The sequence below is a fragment of the Rhinatrema bivittatum genome, chromosome 11 (assembly GCF_901001135.1).
Source record: "Rhinatrema bivittatum chromosome 11, aRhiBiv1.1, whole genome shotgun sequence".
In the NCBI taxonomy this organism is placed as follows: domain Eukaryota; kingdom Metazoa; phylum Chordata; class Amphibia; order Gymnophiona; family Rhinatrematidae; genus Rhinatrema; species Rhinatrema bivittatum.
Genome location: NC_042625.1, coordinates 44,287,787 through 44,314,981, shown reverse-complemented (window position 1 = coordinate 44,314,981; position 27,195 = coordinate 44,287,787). Strand labels below are relative to the sequence as shown.

The 27,195-nt window shown below is 42.5% G+C and overlaps 1 protein-coding gene and 1 long non-coding RNA gene across 7 annotated transcripts in view; one reads left to right on the top strand and one right to left on the bottom strand.

The window, feature by feature from the left end:
* The window catches only part of GALNT9 (polypeptide N-acetylgalactosaminyltransferase 9), a 249,449-nt gene extending 236,180 nt beyond the window's left edge, over positions 1-13,269 (top strand). The window contains exons 9-11 of the mRNA XM_029571589.1: positions 3,058-3,153; positions 11,782-11,949; positions 13,102-13,269. Coding sequence (XP_029427449.1) covers positions 3,058-3,153; positions 11,782-11,949; positions 13,102-13,248 — 411 coding nt within the window. The 3' untranslated portion in view covers positions 13,249-13,269. The remainder of the gene's footprint in view (positions 1-3,057; positions 3,154-11,781; positions 11,950-13,101) is intronic.
* LOC115073286 overlaps positions 13,200-27,195 on the bottom strand; it is a 176,788-nt gene continuing 162,792 nt past the window's right edge. For 5 of the 6 annotated variants that reach the window (XR_003851966.1, XR_003851969.1, XR_003851967.1 and 2 more), the window contains 4 exons: positions 25,033-25,122; positions 24,434-24,689; positions 20,262-20,663; positions 13,200-13,336 (listed from right to left, as the gene is read on the bottom strand). This is a non-coding gene — a long non-coding RNA (uncharacterized LOC115073286). The remainder of the gene's footprint in view (positions 13,337-20,261; positions 20,664-24,433; positions 24,690-25,032; positions 25,123-27,195) is intronic. The other variant, XR_003851968.1, reaches the window with a different exon arrangement.

Below are 27,195 nucleotides of genomic sequence, written 5' to 3'. Positions count from 1 at the left end.
CTATTTTTGTGTGAGCACACCTGCCAGCCTCTCTGAACATAGTAAAGTCTGAAGTGAAGCAGCCTGAAAGAGCTGCCCATGCATTTGGCAAAAGCCAACCTAAAGCAATCATCTCACAGGACAAGCAGGATAGTAGTCCTCACTTATGAGTGACATCACAGGATGGAGCCCTGTACGGAAAACTTTTCTGTCAAAGTTTCTATAAAGCTTTGACTGACACTGGCACACTGAGTGCACTGAGCATGCTCAGCCTGCAATTATCCCTGTGACCACAGGTATCTCCCTCAGTCTTCTTTTTTCCGCTCTGCAATAAGCACAGCGGTTAGGAGCTCTGTGAGAAATTCTAACACTTTTTCCATACGGAAACACTTAAACTTTTACTTCACAAACACTTTTTCCCTGCACGGGTCTCCCTTCATGTACATTTATTTGACGCTCAGTGAGTACTATGCCCTGTTTTTCGGTCGGTTCCTGTCACCTCCCTGGCCTGCCAACCGACTGCAGCCTTCCCTCTCCCTGTTTTCATAGTTAGCCACACATAGCCTGCAAGTGTCCCTCTGTGACACTCTGCCTGGTCATTAGCGCTAGTGGGACAGGGACTTCCATGGTTTCTGTTGCCCACCAGGGCCTCTGTCGAATTCAGGTCCTTCGATTTCCTCGGTACCCTCATGCAGTCGATGCCCCCATCACTACCGTTGGTACCCCCTTCCAGACCGTCCTGCATTCTTCGATGCCATCGATACCCCTCCCCCGCGGTACATTGATGCCGTCGTTCCCTGCATCGATTCTATCAGTGCCATCCATGTTTTTCATCCATGGCACTGATTTTTTCCTGGGTTTCATCGATGCCATCATTGCTCGGATGGATGCCATCGATGCACAACCCAATATGCATCTATTCCGCTCCAGGCACAGTTTCACATGAACTTCCTGGAGCTTGTAGCCATGTGTTATGCCCTTATGCCTTCCAATACTGCCTCTGCAACAAATCTTTGTGCATACAGACAGATAGCATAGGGACAATGTGCTTTTCCAACACACAAGCACGCATAACCTCTTAGCTGCTCTGCTAGGAAGCTCCGCAGCTTTACCCTTGGCCCTTTCTTGCTCCATGCATCCTCGGGCCACTTATCTAACAGACTTACTGAACGCACTAACATACCTTCTCCATATAGGTTTCCATCCTCTCGAATGGTCTCGGACTACATGTGTAGCGAGAGAAATCTTCTAGCGCTAAGGTCAACCTAACTTGCCCTCTGCGTCCGCTTCGAACCATACGGTGCACGGATTCTCCTCCCTACACATGTTTCCAATGCGTTCCCATAGGCGCCTTTGTTCCATTATATGTGTCTCTTCCGCTGCCTCTCATAGCCAGCACTCTTCTAATGCTGAAACGGGACGGGGTTCACTGTTCCTCAGACCCACGTCTTGGCCGAGACCAATATGCTTCCCATACTTCTTGGTCTATCACACCAGTAACCAATTCGCCTTCTCACAAGTCAGTCTCATATCATAGACTCACTGATGTTCTCAGGTACTGGTAGCGTCACAAAAACCCTTCCACACCCAAATCCTACCATTCAAAATGGCATGATTTACCACATGACGCTTACAAAAGGGTTTTACCCTTTTTTTTTTCTACACCACTCTTTTTTCTTACTCCCTCGGATTCTGCTCCCCAGACATCCTTCACATGGGTACACCTCGGTTCTAATTGGCATACCACTTGGGAGTGGGGATACCCGTTTAACGGTCAACCCCTTCTGAGTCAGCTTACCATGGATTATCCATTGATCAAGCCGCCTCTGTTTTCACTAGTCACGGAATGGGACATGTAATTCGTGCTTACAAGACTCATACATTCTCCATTCAAGCCTTTCCATTCCTCTCACTTAACAGTCTGCCATGAGAAGTTCTTTCCCTCATAGATATCACTTCTACCAACAGGGTCAGTGAGTTACACACTTTGTTACATACTCACCCGACCCTGCGTTCCTCCGTGACCGAGTGGTTTTACGTTTTCAACTTCATATCCTTCTTAAGGTAGACGTTGCATCTCACCTTACTCAGAGTATACTCTGCCCACTTTCCCAACACCTCTCTCTCACCAAAGTGAGAGGGTTTTTCCACTCCTTGGACTGTAATAGTGCACTTGCATTCTATCTAGACTGCACCTCACTCCATAGGAATTCCACCTAACTCTTTCCTTCTGTGGCAAGAGCCAAGCTGCGAGTTCCAGTGGGCAAACAGACCTATTCCTCCTAATTGACGGTCTGTACCTCTTTTTCCTACCAACAAGCAGACATTTCACTACAACACTGTGTGTAATCACACTCTGTTCCGTCCGTCCCAGCCTCCATAGCTTACCTTCGGCCGCTACTGCTTGTACATATTTATCAGGCTGCGACCTGGAGATCTCTCCATACCTTCGCAGCCACTATTGCTTAGATAAGACTGGCTGGCATGCTCCATGTTTGGCCAGTCTGTCTACTCCTATTCTTTTCGGTTTAACTACCCAACATCCTTCCACCAACCTGTTAAGGGTTCAGGATGCCCTCCGTTCTAAATTCCACCCCCACCATTGCGCCTTTTGCGCGTCTTGGGTGCATTTGGTGTACTCTCGGGCATCCTCAGCTCGGTACTCACCCATATGTGAGGACTACCATCCTGCTTGTCCTGTGAGAAAGCAAATGTCGCTTACCTGTAACAGGTGTTCTCACAGGACAGCAGGATGTTAGTCCTCCCGAAACCCACCCGCCACCCCGCGGAGTTGGGTCTGTATACGTTTTTACTTTTATTTAGTTTCGCTTGCGCTTTTTGCTATAAGACAAGACTGAGGGAGACACCTGTGGTCACAGGGATAATTGCAGGCTGAGCATGCTCAGTGCACTCAGTGTGCCAGTGTCAGTCAAAGCTTTATAGAATCTTTGACAGAAAAGTTTTCCGTACAAGGCTCCATCCTGTGATCTCACCCATATGTGAGGACTAACATCCTGCTGTCCTATGAGAACACCTGTTACAAGTAAGCAACATTTGCTTTCTCTTGTCTGAATGTAGGTACGCAACAGCAAAGCCAGCGGCTACTGCTTAGATCAAGGCTCAGAAGATGACGACAAAGCCATCCTGTATCCCTGCCATGGGATGTCCTCTCAGGTGCAGTAATCTTCACAACTCTTCTTTCACTCAATGGCATGCAATGGATTCAGGGACCTCTCCAGAACCCTGTGAAACAAATATAGGCGTATACCCTGTGCAGTGCTGTTGTCATGTTACTTCCTTGTGTCCTGCTGTAATAGAGCTTGTCCTAGCTCTTGCAGAATTCTAGTGGTAGTTCTCTCTAAGCAAAGTTCCTGCCGTTCCACAACAACCATTGATGTCAGTGGTGCTGGTAACCAACGGGATATCACAGAATGATGGAACTCTAAATGAGAAGGTGGTACTGCTATGTATATGCATTTAGCCAGCATGTTCAGTGGGACTTTCTTCAGTAAGCCTGCCACTGAATATATCCAGGTAACTGTAAGACATGATTTCCTGAATCAGACTTACCTGGCTAAATTTTTCCAACGAGCACTGAATATCAGCGCTACCTGGATAAATTCGGCCCACATCCCTAGAATGTCCTCTGCCCTCTTTTTTTTTTTAATCGGGCTAAATTTTACTCAGGTACACAGGTAAAATTTTGCTGGATGGTGGAGTGGAAAATTGAAATTTAAGCCTAAAAGTTACCCGGAAACCCTTTTCAATGTCGACTTCCTAATGATTACTACCACCGCAGTCTACATCACAGCTCTGGGCCAGACAGATGGGACGATGACATTTATTTCAAAAACATCTTGAGACTCTGTAATGTGAAATTTTCATTTCACGCATATTAACAGTGCTCTTACTTTTACATAAAAATCAGATTCTGTCTGAATAATGCACGGAAATAAAGGTTATGAAATAAAAACAAAAATATATAAGATGAGACCTTTTTATTGGACTAACTTAATACGTTACTTGACTCGCTTTCTGGAACTTCCTTAGGTCAGGACACAATCAGCAAAAGAAATACACAAGTGAACCATGAAATGCATTCCAAGGATAGTATGAAGGGAAGGGGGATTGGGCATTCAGAAGGTGAAAGGCAGAATAATTTTATGGCTTATGAGATAAGAACTTTGTTCAGTCCTAATTTGTGAGTGCTAAAGAGCCTGATCTTTTTAACTTCAAAAGTCTTATGTTCCTGCATTGGGCTACATTGTTCTTGAATTATCCTGATCAAACAGTCATTGATGCAAGGGTCTGGCTCTGAAAAAAAAGTTTGAGTGATGCGGAGGATTTTTCATTTTAATTGCAGTGCAGTGTTTTGCACCATTTGATGTGCAGTTTAAATCTAAGCCCTGCTAATGTGTCGCCACAAGTTCTTATCGCCTCATGGGCTCAGATTCAACTGCAAGGATTGCTGGAGCTGGGCACTGGCTTCTGCATTAGCATGAAAGGTGGGAAGTGTTGAGCCTGCAGGAAATGCTGCTCCCTGATTGGGGTTCATTGTTTGCAAATCCAGTCCTTGTCAGGTTGCCCCTTATTGCAGCACAACAGAAAGGTACAGGAGGGAGAAGGTGGGGTTTTTGGTTTGTTTTTTTTCAGATCACCACCTCCAGTCTACTCATTGTTAGGGCAGGCACTCTTCTGGCATGCAAATGGAGCACTTTGACAGAATAGCCTTTGACTGAGGGGACAAATTAGAACAGCTCAATTAAATGGAAATGACTTTCACTCCAAGAGTCTAATTTAGTCCGAGTGCAGATGAGCGGTTAGCAGTGTACACCTAGACCAGGAGGTTGCAGGCTCAAGTGCTTCCTGGCAGGTCTTTTATAGCCCCTGACATTCCAACTAATAGAAAGATACACAACTATTTTCATTGAAAACCATGAACAATAACATTTATTTTTGCTGTTGTAAACAAAAATTGTAAAAACTGCAATAATTTCGCTCATTTCTTTCCATAATGTTTAATGGAAATATATATATAATTTTTACAAAACAGGTTCCTTTACTTGCTTAAGGAAGCCTTGCAGACAGGAAAAGTCACTTTGCTGAGACTTTGTGGCTGATTACCTGTGAATGCTGGATGACTTTCTGGTCATATTTGCACTGGGTGTTGGTTACAGATCACTTGTTTACTTAATCCATGGTAAACTCTGTTCGGAAAGCCATGGTTCTTTCGGGAACTGATACTAGAAAGCCCTTTATTGTTTCAAAGAAGCACGGAAACATAAAATATAATAGTCAGTAGGGCAGCAAGGCACATCTAGTTCAGCCATTGTTTGATCTTCCTGAATGATGCTTTCTGCTACAGACCTGCCACTGTGGGAGGGGGGTCTCCTGTGTGGGTTTGCATTCCAAACCATTCCATTGTTCTGATTTCATATGTGAAACTGCCCTCCCGTGCACTAATAGAAGTACCCAAAAGACCATGTAATAAGAATGCACAATTTAAAAAAACCCCAAACCTCATAATAAAGAAGTCTTATTTGAAGCAATGTGACACGCTCTCCTCCTTACAAGTGTGCTAACATGCAGCTCTATCTAGTAGCGCTGTGCCAATCCTTGGGAAATAAATGTTCTTACATTAGGGTAATTGATAAATAGAAGATTATCGGAACAGTAGAAAAGCTAATCTACGATGTCATCTGCTGCTCTCTTCCCATTGCTTTTCTTAAATTTAACTTCTGTAAGAATTAGAGTCATGTCATCAAACCTAAACATTTTAGGATAAACTTTGCTTAAAGTTACTTTGATAGAGCTCTGTTAATTAATGATTACACAGCTGAAAGATTGGTATCTCAGCCTCAATTTACACAGTTTAGTGTAAGAATGCAGCTGCAGAAACCCTAATCAAAGCACATAGCAGGGGAGGTGTTGACAGCCTGCATTTTGCAATGTTAAATAAACAGTAAAATCATCTGCAATATGATCAGGCAGAATGCACACGGACTTTAGAGCTCACAGGAGCATCCTTTGCGCTCTCTGGGCTTGGGTTACCAGATGGCTTCAGGTAATAACAGTCATACAACTGCACCAAGACTGGTTTTATCCCAGTGCATGTCTGAAGTTGTCATCCAGACTTTTTTTTTTTTTTTTTTTTAAATCTTTTTTCTTAGTATACTTTTGAAGTGGAAGTTAAGTTTGTGGTCATGACTGGGTTCTACCAATAGGTGGGATCAGTAGGTATCTGTCTAAAATAGATCAGATTTTCTTAAGCACTTTGAGATTGATATTCATAGTCTTTGAGTAACTTTAGGAGTTACTCCCCCCAAAAAAAAGACAAGACTTCAAACTTTCTCCTTGCTCGCCAGCTAAATTTTATCAAAGAAGCTCATTAACTGTGCACGATTTAAACAGGTAATAAGAGTCAGCACTGGATGGCATTTCAGGGGGTGCTGCTATTCAGCATTAGTTAGCTAAAGCCAGCGGAAGGCTTGTCTGGGTTTGGTTCACTGACCATCTGGGTAAAAGTTACCTGGGTTCTGTCACCCCCACCGGCCTGCTGAATTTTGACCTCAAGTTACAAGTCCCTATGTCCACGAAAACCAGGGCTGGATCATTTTGTTTCTTAGGACCGGATGTTATCTGACCCTGCACCGAATAGGTGACCATGCTCTCATACAGTGCCTACTATCTGAATATTAAGGGAACCGTACATGCATATTATATCAACAGTGCTTATTGAACACCATGGGGAAAGCATTGGAAAATGCACTTCTCATTTCCCCCACCTGAAAAGTCAATTATGCTGAAACACATCACCCCACCTCCTACTACAGCTCTTTGAAGGAGTAAAGAATGCTTAGGCAGTTACCTTCTCCCTAAAGCCCAAATTTTCAAAGCCCAGCGGCCATTAGTCCCTGTCCCAGGGAAGCATACGCTGGCAGCTGGCCGGCACGCAGAACTAACTCCTGCTCGTCGGATAAGTTTAGCTAGACTACAATAAGGGTAAGTTTAGCTAGACTACAATAGGCACCGTACCTTTTAATTATGTTATTAACCCCATATATCTTAACCCAAGTTAATTCAACCTGTTCATTGTAAGACATTTACTTGTCATTGTTATAATTGAGAATGTAAACCGAATTGATCAATAATTCTGTTATTGGAAAGTCGGTATAGAAAAATGCTAAATAAATAAAAATAAATAAGTTCTAAAAAAAAAAATTATGATAGGGTAGGTTTAGGGGTTGGAGAGGAGAGGGGAAAGGGGAAAGGGGAGGAATGCTAGGTAGGGAGATAGGAAAGTTCTCTCCCAGTCCATTCCTTAATTGGAGCAGGCTGGGAGGGAACTGGTGTAGGCCTGATCGTGTCGCCACACGTTATTTTTTTAAATCCCTCCCTGCACACGCGAGATCCCACCTGCCCACACATGCGCACCCTGATATTAAAATTGGGTTTGCGTGTACGCGTGGGAATTGTATTTTATAACATGCGCGCGGTGACGCGCATGTGAATCGTATTTTATAACATACGAATGGCGATGTGCGCATGTTATAAAATCGCTGCGTCCATGTGCACATGCCGGGAACCTCGCCCTGAGTGGGTAACTGTAAAATGAGCTCATGCACACCCACATATACATGTATAGGGGCATGTGGCCACATACACTGAAATCATATCCTACACACAAGTATGTGCACACGTTATAAAATAGGCTTAGTGCTTGTAGGTGTGCTCCTAATTTTAAGCATTTACTCACACAAGTGAGGGAATTTTATAACATGCGCATGTGAAGGAAACGACCAGTTTAACCAGTTTGGCCATCGGTTTGCCCAGTCTGTGTCTAGGTCACCAAAAGCCTTGGTTCTTTAGTCTGCACTCGCCCCAGTTTACCCAGACCCGTCAAGCACTTCCTATATGGCTATAAATAGTTTTACTCAGCGTTACACCTCATCTATAGCAGAAGTAAATTTGTGCAGAAACGAACGGGATGCGCGCCGCATTCGCTTCACTACAACTGTGCATAGCTCTTGGCCCCCGCCCTGGAACGCCCCCATTCTGCCCCTTTTGTTTTACCCGATGCAAGATAATTGCGCATCGGTACTTGTGCGCGATTGCAGCAGGTTTATAAAATCATCCAGACGTGCGTGTGCTAGCTGCGTGTGCATCTCTTTCTAAATTCATCTTTAACTTTTGACCAAGGAACACTAGCAATGCTGTTACCTTCTCAGTGAGCCATACTCCTGGCGGGGGGGGGGGGGGGGGGCGCTGTATCAGGATATTATTCATTCACAGATGGATCTAAAACTGACTTGAAAACAATGAAGAAAATAACACTTAAAAAAAACAAGCATTACATCATCTGTGCTATTACCTGGCACCAGCCCTGCACTATACCAAGTACTCCCATTCATTTATAACAGAGACTACTAATAACATTACTTTCTGTAGAGTGCATTTCAGCCATAAAGGATTTCAATGTGCATTAGAAAAAAAATTCAGAAAATCGCATGCAAGCTGCCATTTCCTCCAATGTCTATCTTTGCACATGAGCATAAAACTGCATGATAGCTCCCAAGGGCAGGAGATAAAAGGGAGAAGAGTAGACAGGAAATCCAGTGAAGCTGAGTTAGAATGGCTTTGAACCTCCCAGATCCATGCTCTATACCTTGGGTGGTGAGGTACTTTCTCTCAAAGAGAGCCTAAAACAAATCTGCCAGGGTATTGGGACCCTTAAATGTCCTCATGCCTCCATTTCTTTTTCATCTCTCTTGGTTTAATCATATTAAGTCCTATAATTAATGTAACCTGAGTCCTTTAACTTCAGACTAGAACTGCTAGGCTGCCGTTCGTCTCTGACTTTGTTACTATTCTAATGTTTTGTGCACCGCCTTGGGTGATTCTCTTCTCCAAGGAGGCGGGTAATAAATAAATCACGCACTATGAATGCTGCTTCTCTTTCTACATGTTTGAAATGTTTCACTTATCCACCAGCACATGTTTGGACTGCAGATAGTTATAGACTTGGCCCTTTTGGTAATTTTCTTCCTTCCAGCGCACAATGTCTTGAGACGTTAACCCTTGATATCTTTGCCATTTGCACAGTATTCAACCTGTGTGCTAGAACTTACTCACCACGCTTGAAGGTGACTAAATGTTATTAGTAAAAGAATCACCCTGACAAACCTTGTGGTTCATCAGGCACGAGCTACAAATTGGCTAATGTACAGAAATAACAAATACTAGCTTGATGGATAGGTAATCATTCAGAGTTATGGACAAAACACTCTATTTTTATTTGCCCTTCCAAATCTGCCCAGCCATCACGGCAACAGTCCTCAGCCAGGAGTCACAGACTATGGCTAACATGGACCTTGAGAATCTGCATGAGCCTAAGGTTTAAGTTTCAGATTTCTTAGTCTGTTAGCAGACTTGCTGCTGAGGGAACTGCCGAACCTGGGCTCAGACAGATGAGCAGCATCAAGTTAAAAGGAACCTGCCCTTTCAAACTCCATCAGCATGGCAATTCTTTCAGCATTATACAAGTCATGTAGAACTCTGCACAGTTTGCCACCTTTTGATTGAGAATTGGGTTAGGCAAATACTCTACACTACTAACCTGGAATTAAAGGACACCATTTACTTATCAACCTGGTAGCTTTTCACGGAGATAAGAGCTCTTACCTTTTTATAAATTCAGAGCTTGTTCCTTAGATAAATACTATCAGACCTCTCTCTCATGTCACCTTGATTTCCACAGACTTAGAAAACTACTGTTGCCATACAAATGGCAGAAACTATCACTGCTTATTAAGATGGTGAATGCAGTTTGTATTCTTTGTCATACTCAGCAGTGTGACCGATTGCTCCCTGGAGAATGACAGGAGGGGCAGGTTGATGGTTGTATTCACTCCACATAAAAATGTGTGCATATTTTATTCCATTTCTCAATTAAACTCCCATAAGACAAATGACCCTATCCTATCACTATAGCAAATTTGCAAACTACTAGGACCAGTATTGTTTCTTGAAGTCTCCTATTGAAATCTGATTACCGTGGGCTTGTAGCTATTGACTGCTAGGGAGATGCTGTACAGAAATCTCGTAAGTCCCAAAAGTGTGTTTTACTTCTTTGTGCTGGAATTAAGAAACATGGCAGTGCATTGGCATGCACTAGAGATTAGAGATGTGCATCGTTTTTTGTGTTCATGTCATTGTTCGTTTTTCGGCCACCATGGAAAATGTCGTTTTTTCTCAGTTTGGGTCTTTTTTTTCGCGAAAAATTGATTTTTAGTTAGCGCGTGCTAACTCCCCGTTAGCGCGCGCTAACTCCCGTTAGTGCACGCTAACAAAAACTAACAAAAAGTAACAAAATCTAACTGACTCCCGTTAGTGCGCACTAATCAGAAAAATGAATTTTTGCGAAAAAACGGGAAAATCCTGATTTTTTTTCGGGCTCCCTGAAACATGCTGAATTGGACAATTTCGTTGCAATTTTCCAATTCGGCAAAAACGAATGCACATCTCTACTAGAGATGTCCAAATAACTCAAGATCAAACTCTACCCGGGGAAATTTCATCCTGGTTCAAGTTTGATAGAATTTTGGGGTTTTCCTCCGATTCTCTAGGGAAATTTGTCAAAATGTTTCCCAGCAAATGTGGGGGAAAAAATCCAATAGACTTAATTCAGATATTTTGATTTCAGGGCATCCATATTGAATATGACCGGCAGAGGCCCCGGCAAATTAGACACATCTGCTCAAACTCAGATGCAGAGTTGCCAGTTTGAGTAATCCACTTAAGCATTTTAATGAACTACAAACTTTCTTATGAGTTTGTCAAACTAATTTGTAAACATTTTTGTAAGTTCAAGCCAGAACACATGCAAAGAACGTAAGAAATAAAATATATTAGAACTATTAAGGAGATCTAGGATTAAAGATCCCCAAAGTAGAACAAACGGACCAAAAACAGGAAAAGTTGTTATTTTGTGGACTCTGGTTCCTGCTGCTGCATTAATATAGCAGAGGCGGTGTTTTTGGTACTGATTATTGTTCTATAAAGTCTTAAAATGTACTGAACATGCTCCATCCGTAACCTTGGTGCCCACCACTCCATAAATCACATCTATTTTTTTTTTCCTGTGGACACTTGGGTTTGTACAACATGTTCTTGTGGATTTTTCAATGCTGTTTATTTTACAAATGCTAATTAAGAGTTGTTGCTATCAATAGCCTCTGTTGGACTGCTTGAGGACTGCATAGCAAATTGATATGCTACCCTTGTTAAATTGATCTCTGTTCAGTGCTTTTGAAAGTGATTATGGTTTGCCTATTGATTACTTCAGTCTTCCTGGGGCCAGTACGGGCAGGAATGGTTTAGTGGGAGACGGGAGGTTTTATTCTGAACTCTAGCTTCTGGATGCACATGAAATTATGCCATGCTGGCATGAGCTGCATTTTTTTCTGACCGTGGTTTGTTGGGAGATCTTGTGCGGTGACTCCATGCCATTCAGCAGGAATTGGTCCCCATGTTGGATTATTGTAATAGAACAATTACTGCGTCTGCTTTTCTTACTTTATAATGGCTAAGGTGAAAAAGATCCCTATCGTGCAACACTACAGCAAGGGGCATGATCCCCTTTCTGCAGATGATGGGGGATAATAAAAAGCGACTTACGTGGATCTGGGTCATTACCGTAAACTCTCCCTCCCCCCTTTTTTGTTTTGGTACAGGAATCAATCTTGGGATGTCATAACTCGCATGGATTAGAAGTGACGTCTTTTTTTTCCCCCTTTCCTTCAGCTCGTACGTTACAGCTCCGAAGGACTCCTGCAGTTGGGACCCCTGGGCTCCACCACATTTTTACCAGACACAAAATGTCTGGTCGATGATGGAAAAGGAAGGACCCCCACCCTGAAGAAATGTGAAAATGTGTCTAGACCTGCCCAAAGGCTGTGGGATTTTACCCAGGTAACGTCTCAGGACATGTCAGGGTTTGCCACCAGGACCCAAAGCAAACAGCTGCTGTGTGTGACGGAGAATTCCTCCATCTCACTGCCTGCGCCTTGTAAGAAGGGGCAGGGCAATTTTCTCAAACTTCCCCACCCTGTGTGCAGACAAAAGAACGGGCGGGCATCAGCAGCTTTTACCCGTGGGAGAAAGTAGACGGGTCAAAGGCATTGTTAGGTCTGGGGAGGCAACGACATGGGTAGCTTTGCCTTAAAAAGCTACCCACAGAAAGGCAGGGAGCAAAGCTCTGGAGGGACTTTTTCCCCAGGGCAACTGTTTACGTTCCCTTTAAGAAGAGGTGCAGAGTCCATGGGGAATAGTCCCAGCAGACTTTGCAACTATCTACAGTACAGGTCCACAAAATGATGTTTTTCAAATACCCCTAGCTTTAAGGGCAGCAGAGCATATCTTACTGCCCTGCGTAGATTTAGAACTCTGAGCCCATACTGAAAGGGTCCCAAGTGCTCAACGTTAGACACACATTTTCTGCCCTAAGTTTGGGGATAAAAATAGCCCGGCTTTAAACAACTAAAACAGAGGCACCTAAAGCTGGGCTTGTGCTTGATTCTCCTAACTTAGGTGCCTGGTACCGAAAATCAGCATTGTTTTCAGAACATAGCCCCCAGAAGCTTCCTCCAGCGCATCACTGATGCATGGTTGAGGATCTCATAAACTTGTGGCCTTCTCTTACAAGGTCTTCCATATTTTTGTTCTGGAGATAACCAGAGAAAATAGTTGAAAAATAGCACTTATGAATTAATACAGAATCTCTGTTAAGCCATATTGCTACTTCCCATTTGGGTAATACTAGTCTCTTGTACACAACCTGCAGACTGAAAGCCCTTCAAATTTTCAATAACAATTATGTGATTTTTTTTGTTTTTACTTGAAACTACAAATAAGACAAACAAAATATCAGACACAGCTTTCCTGTTCGGCATCTTGTTGATTTAGCTTCTTTCTGACTGCTGTTTTGTTTGTTTGTTTTTAACTTTTATATACCGATCTTCTTGTATAGAATACAAATCAAACCGGTTTACAGTGGAACAATAACTTCGCATGAGAGCGTTACATAGAACCTTAAACATATAATAACTTGTTTTCTTGATACAGAATAGTCCAATCATCAGCAGAGATACTGGAAGGTGTTTAGAAGTTGAGATGTCCAAGGATGCCAATTTTGGGCTCAGACTGGTTGTACAAAGATGTTCTGGGCAAAAATGGATGATTAGAAACTGGATAAAACACAGCCGTCATTGACCATGGAGGGTAGGACATCATTTCCTTTTCATCAGATGTGAGCTGTTGGCACTATGGACTCTTCCAGGAGCTCATGTCAAATGCAGGCCTAGAACAAGAGAAGATATGCCCATTTAAGTGCCAAGACTACGGGTTATATTTTATAGACCACCCCTCTACCAACTTCATGACCGTGGATGCTCAAGAAAGTTTTGTGTAAACCTCTTGGGTTATTAATCTCTTAAAAGTTATAACAGACAAATGGAATGGAGGAATTAAAGGACAGCTGTTTGTGTTCAAGATAATCTCTACTGCCTCACTAAGGAATATCCTTTTTTTAGCTTTAAGTTAATAATAACTGGTGCACAACAACCATGATGAAAAATCATGTGCCTTTTCTATATAAATGGACCGGATCCCATCTCTTCAGCATGTTGGACTTCCTATACTAAACTAGAATCTGTAAATAATCCACTGCAAGTTACACTGGATTTTCCATTTAAAGGCTGGTTGCCTAGAAGATGAGACAATTTTGAATACAGCCTCTGAACCTATGTCACACATCCCTATCTTTAATGACCTCGCCATACACACTAATAATTTCAGTACTTAAAAGTATGCAGAAACTGTTGCCTTTTGTATCCCATTAGATGATTCTATAGAATCTCCTCTCCAAAACCGTAGCGGATGTTGGTTCTGGGAATTTAATGTTAATGAGCTATAAGCACTGAGGCTGCTTCAGCGTAGCAAAATCAGTGAGGCTATGCTTATTGCCACTAATTTGTTAAACAAAAAAAGTGTTTCTTTTCCTTCAAGAAATGTCATTTGTTGGCAAATGCAAATTTGTTGACAACTTACCATATGTCTCTGATAAAGTACACTTGTGACTTCAATTAAAATTTCTAAATTAGTACTGCAGCTTTAGATCAAGCGCAACATCAGTTATAGTCCCTGTTGAGCATTCAGTGAGAAATCGCAGCAGAGTTACTGGCAGCAAATATTACTATTCATGCTGTTGGATCCATCACAAAAATAGCTGAGAGGGATTCAGCAATAATTTTATAATGCCCGGGGAAACCGGTTGTTTCTCTAGAGTAGGAATAGCTGTTTGATTTTAAAGTCTCTTTCGTGCAGATTCGCAGTGGGATTTGTAATTGCAGCATCAGAGAAATATATGTGCAGCCACCTCTAGGGGGTGCCTAGGTCATCAGCTTCAGTACATGGACCATACTGATAAGTTCTGAAAAGGAGGAAGTGGTGAGAATGCAAACACACTATGATTATTATAAAAATGATAGAGGCAGGTGGTACCTTATAGACGTGCCAATTTATTGAGCATGAGCTTTCGAGGACCAGTGGCCTCAAAAAAGCTGGTTATAGTCCATAAGATGGCACCCGCCTCGTTATTTTTTTTTCTACACCAATCTAATATGGCTATCCTTCTGAAGACCTCCCATGATTATTATGACCTGGTTTGGAAGAGAAGCGCAACAAGCTATAAGAAAGAGGCCAGGCCCCCTAACTGAGAGATGGAGGCAAAGCGAGGATCAAGTGAGGCCATAAGAAAACAAAATGACCTGGCCAAGATTGCATTCATGCAGTGATAGATTTAGGATTAGGATACTCAGTTTGTTCCTCTTGAAAATGGGAATTTTAAGAAGACAGACTCCCAATTTTGTATTCTAACCACTAACCCACTTGTTCACCTTTTATAAGTTTTGTATAAAGGAATAATGATTATTAATAGGCGTGAATGAGAATGTTAATATACATTTGTCGCGATAATAAAATGCACTTGTTTGGGAAAGATTTACAACTGGCAGTGAATTGCAGTAGAAAAACAACCCTCAGGTAAGAGAGCTTGGAGCGCAGCACAGGTCAGTCATCACCACTTGTGTCTAACACAGCTCTGACTTGACAAAGAAACATTATATTGCCCACGGAGTAGCAGAAGACCTAGGCAAGAACTGATGTGTGCAAATTAATCCAACTGCCTTGTGGAAGGGAGGGCCAAGGAATTTTCACATATTTCAAAACTATTAAAAGTATGTGCTATAATTTGCCCAGCATTTAAATTCTTATTAAATCCTACTGAGATAAATACAATATGAGTATGATCTGCTCTGTATGTGTGCTTTCATAAAATCTTTCATTTTCTTTTAATTAAAGAATCAGGATAAACTCTCTCTCTCAAACTGGAAGTGACTTTCCTTTACAGTGTTTAAATTAGGAAACCCATGGATAGCCCAGTCACCTCCACCCATGCAGCACCTTTCTCTGTCCAAGTGCTGAGATCTTCCCTTTGATACCTCTCCCACAGCTTGTGAGACATCAAAAATCAGATTTTAATGCAAGAGTTAGAGCCAACTTGAAAAATATGGTAGCAATTCAAGCTAAGACAGCCCAATTCTGACTGGCATTTAAGTTGGACCTAGCTGGTTGGCCAACCCCTAGCAAAAAACGGTTAAAAATAATTCCTGGCTTAAGAATGAATAATAAAAAAATGTCCTAGCAAAAAACGGTTAAAAATAATTCCTGGCTTAAGAATGAATAATAAAAAAATGTCCTCGTATTATATCTAGCATATAGGATGATCAACTGCACTGCATTTATAGGGATAGTTTCTCAGTTAACTTAAAATGGTGAATATTAGCCTTCACAAAGTCCAATTCAGCAAGGCTCTTTTCTCAACACACACCTCTCAAAAATTTCCCATGCTAGCATCTGGAAGTTGGCATCCTAATAAGCCTCTATCAGTGGGGTGCTATCTGGCATTGTCGCCATTTCCCTCTTCTGTCTTAGTGATATTATTGCTTGCCTCTTTGTTCCAAATTACACAGACAATGCCTGTACCTTCAGCAGTGCCACATTCCAGCAGCAGCAGCCATGCAGAATAATTTCAGAATCAGATGCTGTTTAATAGAGAGGCAGGCGTGAATAGATACCTTTCAGAATGATGTGCTAAACCAGCTTTTATAATTCTGTTCCTGGCACAATGCCTCCACGTTTCCAGTCCCCTTTGACTTTAACATTCACAGCACAGATATCTACACCAATAAATTCCAAGCACACACTGTGCTTTCTGATCGTTCTCTGGAAATTAAATTTAAAATATATATGCACAGATATATGCTTTTTAAAAATATATAATTCCATATAAAATCACCTGAATAAAGCAGGCTGGACCTTCCATTTGAAAATGTAACACGACAGGAAAAAACAATTTGCAAACTTTCTTTTTTTTTTAATTGAATGATCATTCTTGTCTGGGAAAATTTTCATTTTTGCAAGGGTATAAGAAGGCCAAGAGAAACTCCATTCTATGTTTCCAGTGGCATAGTAAGGGGGGGGCAAGGGGGGCGTTCCGCTCTGAGTGACAACAGGGAGAGGGGTGCCATTGCTGCCAGCAGGAAGGTCCCGTGGCGGCACAGAGAATTGACATGCTGGTAGGGTTCCCACTCCCCACCAGCAAAAGTGAGGTCCTGCAGTGGAAGAAGAGGTCCTGCAGTGCTGCCAACATTTCCTCCAAGCCAGCGGCAGATGAAGAGGCCCTGTGATACCCGCTGACATTTCCCTGGAGCCAGCAGCAGATGAAGAGGCCCTGCGGTGCCGCTGGCTTTTCCCTGGAGCTGGTGGCAGAAGGAGTTGTGCTGTGCAACCAGCAGCTGAAAACAGAGGTATAAAATGCTTGTGAGAGAGCAAGAGACTGGCCCTGTGATAGTGAGTGACTGTGTGACTGAGTGAGAAGGTATGTGTGTGTGTGGTGTGTGTGTGAGTGCATGACAGGGTGCCTGTATATGAGGGTGTCTGTGTGGATTTCTGTGAGAGAGAGAGTGCCTGTGCATGTGTGCTTGTATATATGTGTGTGTGAGAGGGGTTAAGGTTTGTGTGCTGTCCTCCAATCCACATCATCAGGATGACCAGAAATTTAAAGATCTCAGGTATGGAAAGCTGGAGATTTTTTTTATCCTTTTAGTTTTAATTATTGGATGTGATGTGTCTGCTGTTTTGAAATATTTTATTAGTGTTTGGTAATTCTATTCATCAGCTGTTTTGATATATTTTTTTTAATATGGTTTTATTATTCTGATTTTATATTTCTTGATTATATTGTTTTGAGGAATACTGAATTTCTGCTTTCCATTGTTGCACTGCATACAGAATTTGGCTTGTTGTGGTTTCCAGTTCAGTTTTTCTCTGCATATGTGTGTGTGTGTTAATGTGTGAGAGAGACACAGAGAAAGCAAGTGTGTTAATGTGTGTGTGTGTGTGTGTGTGAAAAAGACAGAGAAAGCATGTCTGTGTGTGTATGTGTGTGTGAGAGAGACACAGAGGAAATGTATGTCTCTCTCTCTCTCACACACACACACACATATAATCAGGATGTCATCAATATAACGTTTCCATGATTTAATGTATGCGCTAAACGGATTCCTTGGTAACCAACATGTCTCAAATTCACCCATATACAGGTTGGCTATGTCCGGCGCCATTGAGGCCCCCATCACTATCCCTTTAGTTTGTAGTTAGTAACTCCCATCAAATAAAAAATAGTTATTCTGTAATGCCATAGTTGCTAAAGCTATCAGAAAATTAGTTATTGAGGGGAGTGTGGCTTCTGTGGTTTGATTAGTCTTTAAATAATTACATTTTAAATTAATACAGAAAAGTTATTACTTAAAGATGCAGAATTTTAAATATTTTGAGCAGAGTTTCCCTAGAAATTCACTGTAAGTGTGTCCCTTCCACTCGCTCTCCCTACTCCCCTGGCCACTTTGCCCTCTCAGGCCCCAACTCCTCCACCTGCCAATATCTCTCTCCTCCACCTCTAGCCTCAACCCCTTCCACTCTATTGCCAGTCCCAGACTTTGACTCTGTTCTCAGTACTGCCCCTCACACAGGCTCCCTCTGTCCCTCCCTCTCTCACACACATGCTCCCTCTCTCTAGTACACATACACACACCCTCATACAGGCTCCCTCACTCTCTTGCACACACACATCCCCTCATACAGGGTCCCTCTCTCTTGCATACACACCCACACAATCTCCCTTTCTCTCTCACACATACACCCTCACACAGGCAAACTATGTCTCTCTCTCATGCACCCCTTCACACAGGCTCTCTCTCACACATACACAATCCCTTCACACAGGTCAGCACCCTCACATACACAGGATCCCTTTTTCATACACACGAGCTCCCAATCTCTTACACACATGCACACTCCTTCACAATCTCCTTATATAGGCTCCCTCTGCCACCCACACTCAAGCACCCCCCTGCTCTCTCTCTCTTGTTTGGGAGTGAGCTGGAAAAAATGGCCAGTAAGTGGGGCAAGGCCCAGGTTCCTTGGTTACCAGAGGATAAGAAGCAGACACCGTGCTCCTTCGGCATAAGCAGTTGTGCACATTACAACACTTGTGACCCTACAGAGGAAAGGCTTCTCAGAGGACTTGGCCCCATCTTTTTTGTGCTAGGCAACCCAGAAGAGGTGCAGACTCGAGCAGTGGTGCCCCCCTCCTCCCCCCGAGTCTCAATGAAGGTGTGCCGGTCCACTCCCAGGAACAGGAATGGGAGGAGGGTCACCTCTCTCTTTTTTATTGGAGGTGGGTCAAGATCATGTCATGTCAGTGGAGGTGATGAGAGATGGCTACGCTCTGGAGTTTCCCAGTGTTCCTTCGGACATCTTCATGGTGTCTCCTTGCAACTCTCTACAGAAGAAACAAGCAGTGGAATGTACGTGTGGTCCTATCTACAGGTGCTCGGTTTGATGGCAGCTACCCTCTGAAGTGGGCAAGGGCGCATATGCGTCCTCTTCGGCGCTCTCTGCTATCTCGTTGGAACTCGCAGTCTCAGTCACACACATGCTCTCTCTCACTTACATAGGCTCTCAGTCACACAATTACACACATGATCGCTCTCTCCCTTACATAGGTTCTCAATCACATAGTTATGCACATGATCTTCTCCTGCCATAACTGCTGTAAATAAGCCTCCATATATATACTCCATACAATCCATATTTCCTTCATTATCCGCTGTAACTTTGTGACAATGTTTATCCCTCATTTATTGCCTCTCATGTAAATAATGTTACGTTCCTTTTAATTTCTCAGCTGCTATCTTCTTCCTCCTTTACTTTCCCCCCTCTCCCCCCCCCCCCCTTTTTCTCAAACCTGCTCCATCTCCCACTCCCTGTTTTTTGTAATTTCCTCCTTTCGCAAGTTTATTGTAAACCAGCGTGATGTGCTCGCACGAACACCGGTATATTAAAAGCTGTTAAATAAATAAATAAATAAATAAATAAAATGATCGCTTGCTTACATAGGCTCTCAGTCACACAATAACACACATGTCTTCTCTCTTAAACACACAGGCTCTTAATCATACATGCACATGCTCTCACACATACAGGTTCTCAATCATACTCACATACAGACCGATTCGAGAAGCATATAAAGGCACCCTGCAACGAAATCTACTCGCCTATCATCAACCAAAGAACGAACCTTCTCTACAGCTGGCCCAGCCATCTGGAACAAGATGCCCACAGAACTCAGATTAGAACCATGCCCGCTTACCTGCCGTAAAAAACTTAAGACATGGCTCTTCATCCAGGCCTTCACTTAACCTACAGATCCAGCAATTCCTCACTAATTCAGACACTGACTCCTACCTAAACTCTCTGACAAGTGTAGCCTATACACTTATGCCTCTTCTCATCATATTATTGTATTATCTAACTTGTTCAGTTATGCCTTCTATCGCTCCGGCTATCCTAGCCCTCCAGGTTAATACCCCTTGTTATATGTAACTTTCATTTCTTGTTATATGGTTGACTTTGTTATTCCCCTCATGTTATTAGTAAACCGATCTGATATGAATTTCTTTCATGAAGGTCGGTATATAAAAATGTTAAATAAATAAATTAAATAAATAAATACATACTTTTAATCACACAAACAGGTTTTTAAACATATTTACATACATGCTGTCTCACACACACACACACACACACACACGCTCACTCACTCTCTCTCTCTTCCCCCACCGAACTAGCGGCAGCAACAGCCTCCTCCTCTTCCAGCCCTTGCAGCCACGAGAAAGGAGTCCCATCGGCCGCGGAGGCTGACGTTGGTCGTTTTGCTCTGTGCCGACGCTGATCTTCTTCGGGCCTGCGCTGCTGATCTTCTTCGGGCCGACTCTGCAGAGACTTTACCTAACAGGGTCTCTCTTTCCCGCGTGTGCGGCCGTTGCGCTTCGCTTCCTCTTCCGGGCCGCGGGGGCGGGGAAGAAGAGACCAAGCTGCGAGTGCTGCCGACCCCCAGATCTCCCTGCCACGTTGGAAGAGTCCCATTTCGCTGGAGCAGGAGGAGCAGTGGGGCCAGCGGGGGCCCGGGAATTGTGGCGACACACTGGTTGAGAACCGCTGGGCTAGAAGATCAGAGCAAAACAGACAAAAGCCGATAAAAATGTGAATAACACAAGGAATGCAAAACGTGTACTGTAAAAGGAACAGCAGATTCCAGGACAGAAATCTTCATTCAGATCTGCAAGTTAAAATGTTAATCCTACTGCTATTAATCTGCCACTGGAGGCTGGTTCAATGAAGTGACATTTTGTAAAACTGACAGATGAAAGGAGAGACTGGGTCACTCGCTGGCTTCCCATAGCTATGACCTTTCCAAAGCACGAAGGAGAAGCCCTCCTGATCCTGCTCACATCCAGCAAGTTTAATGCAGGAAACCCGTGAATACCAAGCCCAACCCACCACCCCATGTTACAAAAATCAATACTTAATTAACCTTCGCTCTCCTGCAAGCCTTTCACATTGCAGAGAAACTCTTGGGCTATTTCTTTACACAACTGCTCTGCAGTCCAAGAGACTAAGAACAGGCAATTAATACTTGCTCAGCAGTAGTTTTTAAAAGAACAAAAGGCATAAAGTACATGTCACTGTGGTTTGTTTTTTTTTTTTTTCTCTCTCTCTCTCTCTTTCTCTTTCAGTTCTAGTAGAAGGTGTCAGATTGATATCACTAGAAACCAAAATTCTCCATTTATTCACAGAACAGGTAAATTAAGCTTCTTCCCTGTGATTCTCCCTCATGAATCTCAATTAACTTTATCCTAAAAGAATCACATTTAAGGGCTAAGAGGATTGTTCAGTTTCTCTACCCAAGGGATTTCTGAGAGCTTTGTTCTGCCAATAGAGAGGTACCATTTTTCCCCAGGTTCAATGTGGTTAGTGAACATTATTACAGAAACTGAGAGGATAACTTTAAAATAGCTACACATGCGCCCATACATTTGTGTATATGGGTGTGCAGAAATCTACTTCTGTATTTTATAACCTGCATGGATATGGTATGCACAAGTTATAAAATATGCACTAATATACCCTGCAACCTGTATGCATATGTAAAAAAAATAAAGTGCAAATATATATTGCAGATACTTAGCTGGATAAGTCTTAATAGCACTATTTATCTGGCTAAGCCAAATAGTTGGATAAGTCTTTAATAGTGCTATCTGACTTAGGTCTAGATTTATAAAAATGCTATACGTATAGTGGAAATAGCGCCTTCGATTTAAAAAGGGGGTGTGGTTAGGCTAATTTCCCTGCTCCCACATCACATAAGTAATTTTTGCAAGCTGCGATAAAGTTATTGCACCAGTGCTAATTTTCACATCGCATGCTGATTAATCCACCACAGGCACTTTACCGACCAAAAAGGTTTTTATCGCACATGCTTGATGCACACTCTACCTAGATTCATTCAAGCTAGGTAGAGAGGACATTGTACAAATCAACTCCTCTTATACCTTCCATCGCTCCAAATGACAGAAAATCTGCAGTGATGTCAGCTTTGCTGTTCATACCTCTGACTGTGTATGTAAACCCCCCCTATATCTACCCCACCCCCAAATTCCACCTCTGAATTAAAAGTGCCCCCTCTTACAGTGGTGTAATTAGCTTAGCAAAGTTATATATTGGTCTCTACATAGGCGCTTTCTCTCTCTCCCTCTCCCTAGCACTTTTCAGACTTAATCCTGCTAAGTAGATGCAAAGTCACTACTTAGCCAAAAAAGTGGCACACAACCACTAGACTCACATATTTTCACTTCTAACTTTAAAAATATACAGATAGAGACTTTACCTGTGTAATTTGTCTGCATGTGCTCCCCCCAAAAGTCAAGAGATTTTCTAACTTGCACATGGCAATGAAATTACCAATGTTACCAATTGTCTTACCACTTCGTCCATCCATCCGCCCTTCAATCTCAATGTCTCCCATTTCTCGCATGTTATAAAATCCGGGGTCGGCGTGCACAAGGGGGTGCACACTTGTGTACCCTGCGTGCGCCGAGCCCTAGGGGAACCCCGATGGCTTTCCCCGTTCCCTCCGAGGCCGCTCCGAAATCGGAGCGGCCTCAGAGGGAACTTTCCTTCCACCTTCCCCTCCCTTCCCCTACCTAACCCGCCCCCCAGCCCTACCTAAATCACCTCCCCTACCTTTATTTTCAAAGTTATTTATTTATTTATTTATTTTTAACTTTTATATACCGATCTTCTTGTATAGAATACAAATCAAACCGGTTTACAGTGGAACAATAACTTTGCATGAGAGCGTTACACAGAACCTTAAATATATAATAACTTTGAATAAATAACATTAAATAGAAGGGGCATTGATTGCACCAAGGATAAACCAAATAAATAAATGAGGTACCAAAGGACTTAATAAATGAGATACAAAAGGCATGGAGCTAGTCTGAAGAGAAAGTGACATAAATCAATAGGGATTAAAAGATACAGAATTAACTTAATACCTCTGGGCAGGTGTAGGTTGCCGGCGCGCGATTCCCCAGCACGGCCATTGTGCCAGAGGCTTCGGTCCTGCCCCCGGCCCTGGACCACCCTGCCCCACCCACTCCCCTCCCCTTGCGCACGTCGCCGGGCCTATGCAAAATAGGCCCGGCGCACGCAGGAGCAGGTTTTAAAGGGTTAGGCGTGTATATTACGCACGTAACCCTTTTAAAATCCACCCCTTATTGTAGGTTTCTAAGACATCATGTACGCGAGTTTGTGCCATTTCCTCACAGATAAACTGATTTTTACGCACGCAACTTTCAACATTCATTTTAAAAGTCTTTCTTCTTTTCCAACGAGATCGATTTGCACAAATGTTGTGCTGACGTGGGGCTTTTTATTGAGCGATAAAAACTGAGATAAGGTAACAACAAAAATGGCTAATAAACCTTGAGAGCTGGAAAAATTGTAAAACTCTGCTACAGTGTATCCTGTGAATTTCACTCTTGGCTGTTTTAGCACCACCTCACGGTTTCTCGTCTGAAACTATTTGGGGCACTGACTGCTACAAGTTTCACACTGGATCGATCCCTCATGCATAAGAGAGCACATGGCAGGGAGTAACGGGGATGGGAGAGAGTGGAAGGTCAGTAGGGAAGATTTAACTAGTCAAATAAACAAGCTGACTAAGATGTCAGGCCAAAGCATTTTGGAATCTAGCTGGCTGTGTCCACTGAATATAGCACTTATGTTTGATATGCACTAGGAAATAGTCCTAGGAGACTTACATGGTAGGGGCCCCCCGGCAGTATCTACAAACTCTGAACACCTATAAATTATCAGCTCAAGGTGATGGTTCCACGTCCATTCACATACGTTGGAGATTATATGCACATTTATCCCATGCATGTTCATTATGGGTCTCCTGAAAACCCGACCTGGCTGAGGGGGTCGCCAGGACAGACTTGGGAAAGCTCTGCATTACCATGGCCAGAAACATAAACACCATATTTTAATTATCACCGTCCTCATGTGGTGGTGGTGTGCTTTTCCACCAAGTCAGGTTAAAGACAGGTGCAGTGGTTCACTCACAAGACAGGTATCAGTATAATTTAGATAGTTCAGGTATCAGAGGTTTACTTGCAGAAAGCAGAACAAGAACAGGGCTGGCCCATGCAGAGAGACTTGAGTTAGATTCATGGCTCATGTGTTCCCTTCCCAGCAGAGGCAATGTTTATATCCCTGGAGAGGAGAGGGACAGTCATTGCATAACAGGAACATATAGAGGGCAGTTTTCAAAGGCATTTCTGCAAGTAAAACAGTGCTTTAGCCATAGAAATGGGGGTCTTAGGGTAGGCAATCTATTCTGATAGGAGTATTAAAATGGGTTTACCTAGGTGTACTTTCCTACTCATTGGAGCTGTGTCGGGGTGATGTAAAAGGCTCCATCCACAAGCTGGTCACAGGATCACCAATCACTCCCCAAAGATCCTCTTCTCCCTTGCTGTCCAGGGAAGTTCTCTAGGTCACTCCCTTCACTTCGCCAACCAGGGCAGAACGCTCTCGACTCCCACTTGAGTTTCTCTGTGCCCCCTTATAGTCCTGACTCACATAAAATCATTCCATTTGGGGCGAGTATAAAATAAACCCTATATATGAACAGCCAAACAAAAAGGTTATTATATTCCAAAATTCACCCTCAGGGTTGTTCCACCTATTGTAGATTGCAGCACAAATCTGAAAACAATTTAGTGCTTAATATTCCACAACTTCCAGTTACAAAATGTGTCCAGAGCGGATTACAGAAACACATAAATAATAAAAAATAAAAAAAATGTTAAATTAAACTAGACAACAAATCTCATACGTTATAATAAAACACACTGCATTTCTCTCAAGCATAAACCTCTAGGAAAAATGTTTTAATCCCCTCCTGAACTCCTTTAAATCTCACAATTCTCTCAACTGAACCAGCAAACTGTTCTAACTTACTGGTGCAACAAAAGAGGATGCTCTCAGGCGTTTTTGCCCTTACTCAGTGGGGGCTTGCATGATAATCCAGCAGCTTGTGAGCGCCATGTCCTATTTGGGGATATAATGGGACAATTAGTTCTTTAACACACACTTTTCTTTGGTAAATACCAATTTATGAACAATAGCCAAAAGATAAACTTAGCATGCCGCAGCGCAAATGATACATGATCACACTTTGATAAACGCAACGATATCCGAGCTGCAGCCTTCTGCACGAGCTGCAATACTCTTGTTAAATTATCTGGTAACCCCCCCCCCCCCCTCCCCAGTAATGCTGCACAGTAATCGATGTAACCCAGTACAAGAGATTGTAAAACAACCTGCAATAATCCTGCAGGGAGGAGAGACATCACAGGTCTCGACATCGTCAGTTTATAAAAAGCAATAGGTGACAGCTGACTGATATGAGGCTTCGGAGAAAGCGATGAATCCAGAGTTAACTCAGACGGTGCACCTCAATGGAAATTTGAAGCTGCTTGCTTACCATTAATCTGAAGACTAGATTTAGCCTCACTAAGTGGATTTTTGCCTATCCATAAGACTTTGTCTTCTTGACATTCAGTAGTAAACCATTTTTTCTCATCCAGGTCTTAATAAATATTACGCAAATGTTGAAAGATTTTACTGGCGGTTCTCCTGGACTCTCACTTGGTAGATATTTGCATATAATGCAAAATCCAGCAGTGCTAGATATATATTGAATAATGCAGAGGACAGCGATGAACCCTGGGGGACACTATAATTCATTGGTCGCCAGCTAAAGTAACTAGAGCCCATCAAACATTTGACTCTTAAAATGTTATTACATAATAAAATGTAAGTAGATGTAACCTGAACTTGTTCTGGATGTATGCAGTTCTAGATTGATGCTTTTTTTTTTTTTTTTAGAGTTCTAAGAATACAGACACAAAATTCACCACTGCAGTAATTAATTAAAAGCCTGATTATAGAAAGCCTTTATTTAATTTAAAAATATAATGAAGCATTGTTACAAAGTGGATTTAATCCAAGCCTAGTTGCTTGCCCTTTTGCTTTCCATATATTCTGCTATTATAATACAAAAAAAGATCCTTGGATAACCAACTTAATTTCTTGTTGAATGCTTGGATTGCTCTCCATCTCCTCCAGGAGCACAAACCATATTCTTGGAGTCCTGGGTTAACTTTTGTAATAAAAAAAATGCCTTGGGTGTGCTTTGTGTTAATATTTCCATTATGATAGTGCCTTGGATCTCTAATTATTTTAATTTTGTCAAGGAAGGTTGACATTCAAAGGTGAGTTTTGAAATTTTACCCTGCCAACTGATTACATTTTATGCACACAACTTTTAGTGTCCCTAAAATGAATCCAGACATCAGTGGAGGAATTCTAGGGGTTGGTGTAAACTTTAGCCAGTGAGCGCACCTATTGGGGATCATTTTATAACAGGCTGCATAAATTTGCAGGCTGTTATCTGCCCAAGTTACACCAGTTTTCAAAGTGAACTTATGCTTGTATACCAAAGGGCACAGCCATATTATAACATATGCACCTATCTGCATGCATGGTATAAAATAGGTTGTACGCCCGTATGTATGCACACGATTTTATATGGATTTGTGCATGTGTGCCCAAATGCTGCCTATACCACATAAGTGGGGGGATTTTAGTAAACATGCGCTGATGCAATTACCAGTTTTCCCAGTTTGTTCCCAGTTCGCCCATTTAAAGGATAGCACTTCCTAACCCCTCTAGTTAAATAAGCCTCCCTTTTACCAGGGTAGCATCATCCCATAAAAAACCTACTGACCAGCCTAGAATTTTTTATTTTATTACTTATATGCCATCCATAGCAATAGTAAAATTATGCAGCGGGAGGCCACGGCGCGCACTTGTGTGCATAAATACTTGCGCGCACATTTCATGTTAAAGGTCCCAGAACGCCTATGTCCCGCCCATGCTCTGCCCAGACCACACCCATGCCCTGCTTTTGCAACTTATTTCTGCGTGTACACAGGTGCCTTTTAAAATTTGTGACTGGATATACTCGCGTATCTCCCGGTTTTGGCGCCTGCCGGGCTTTTAAAATTCACCCTTATGTGCGCAAGTTCCAATCCGGTCCTCACTTCACCTTTAGAATAC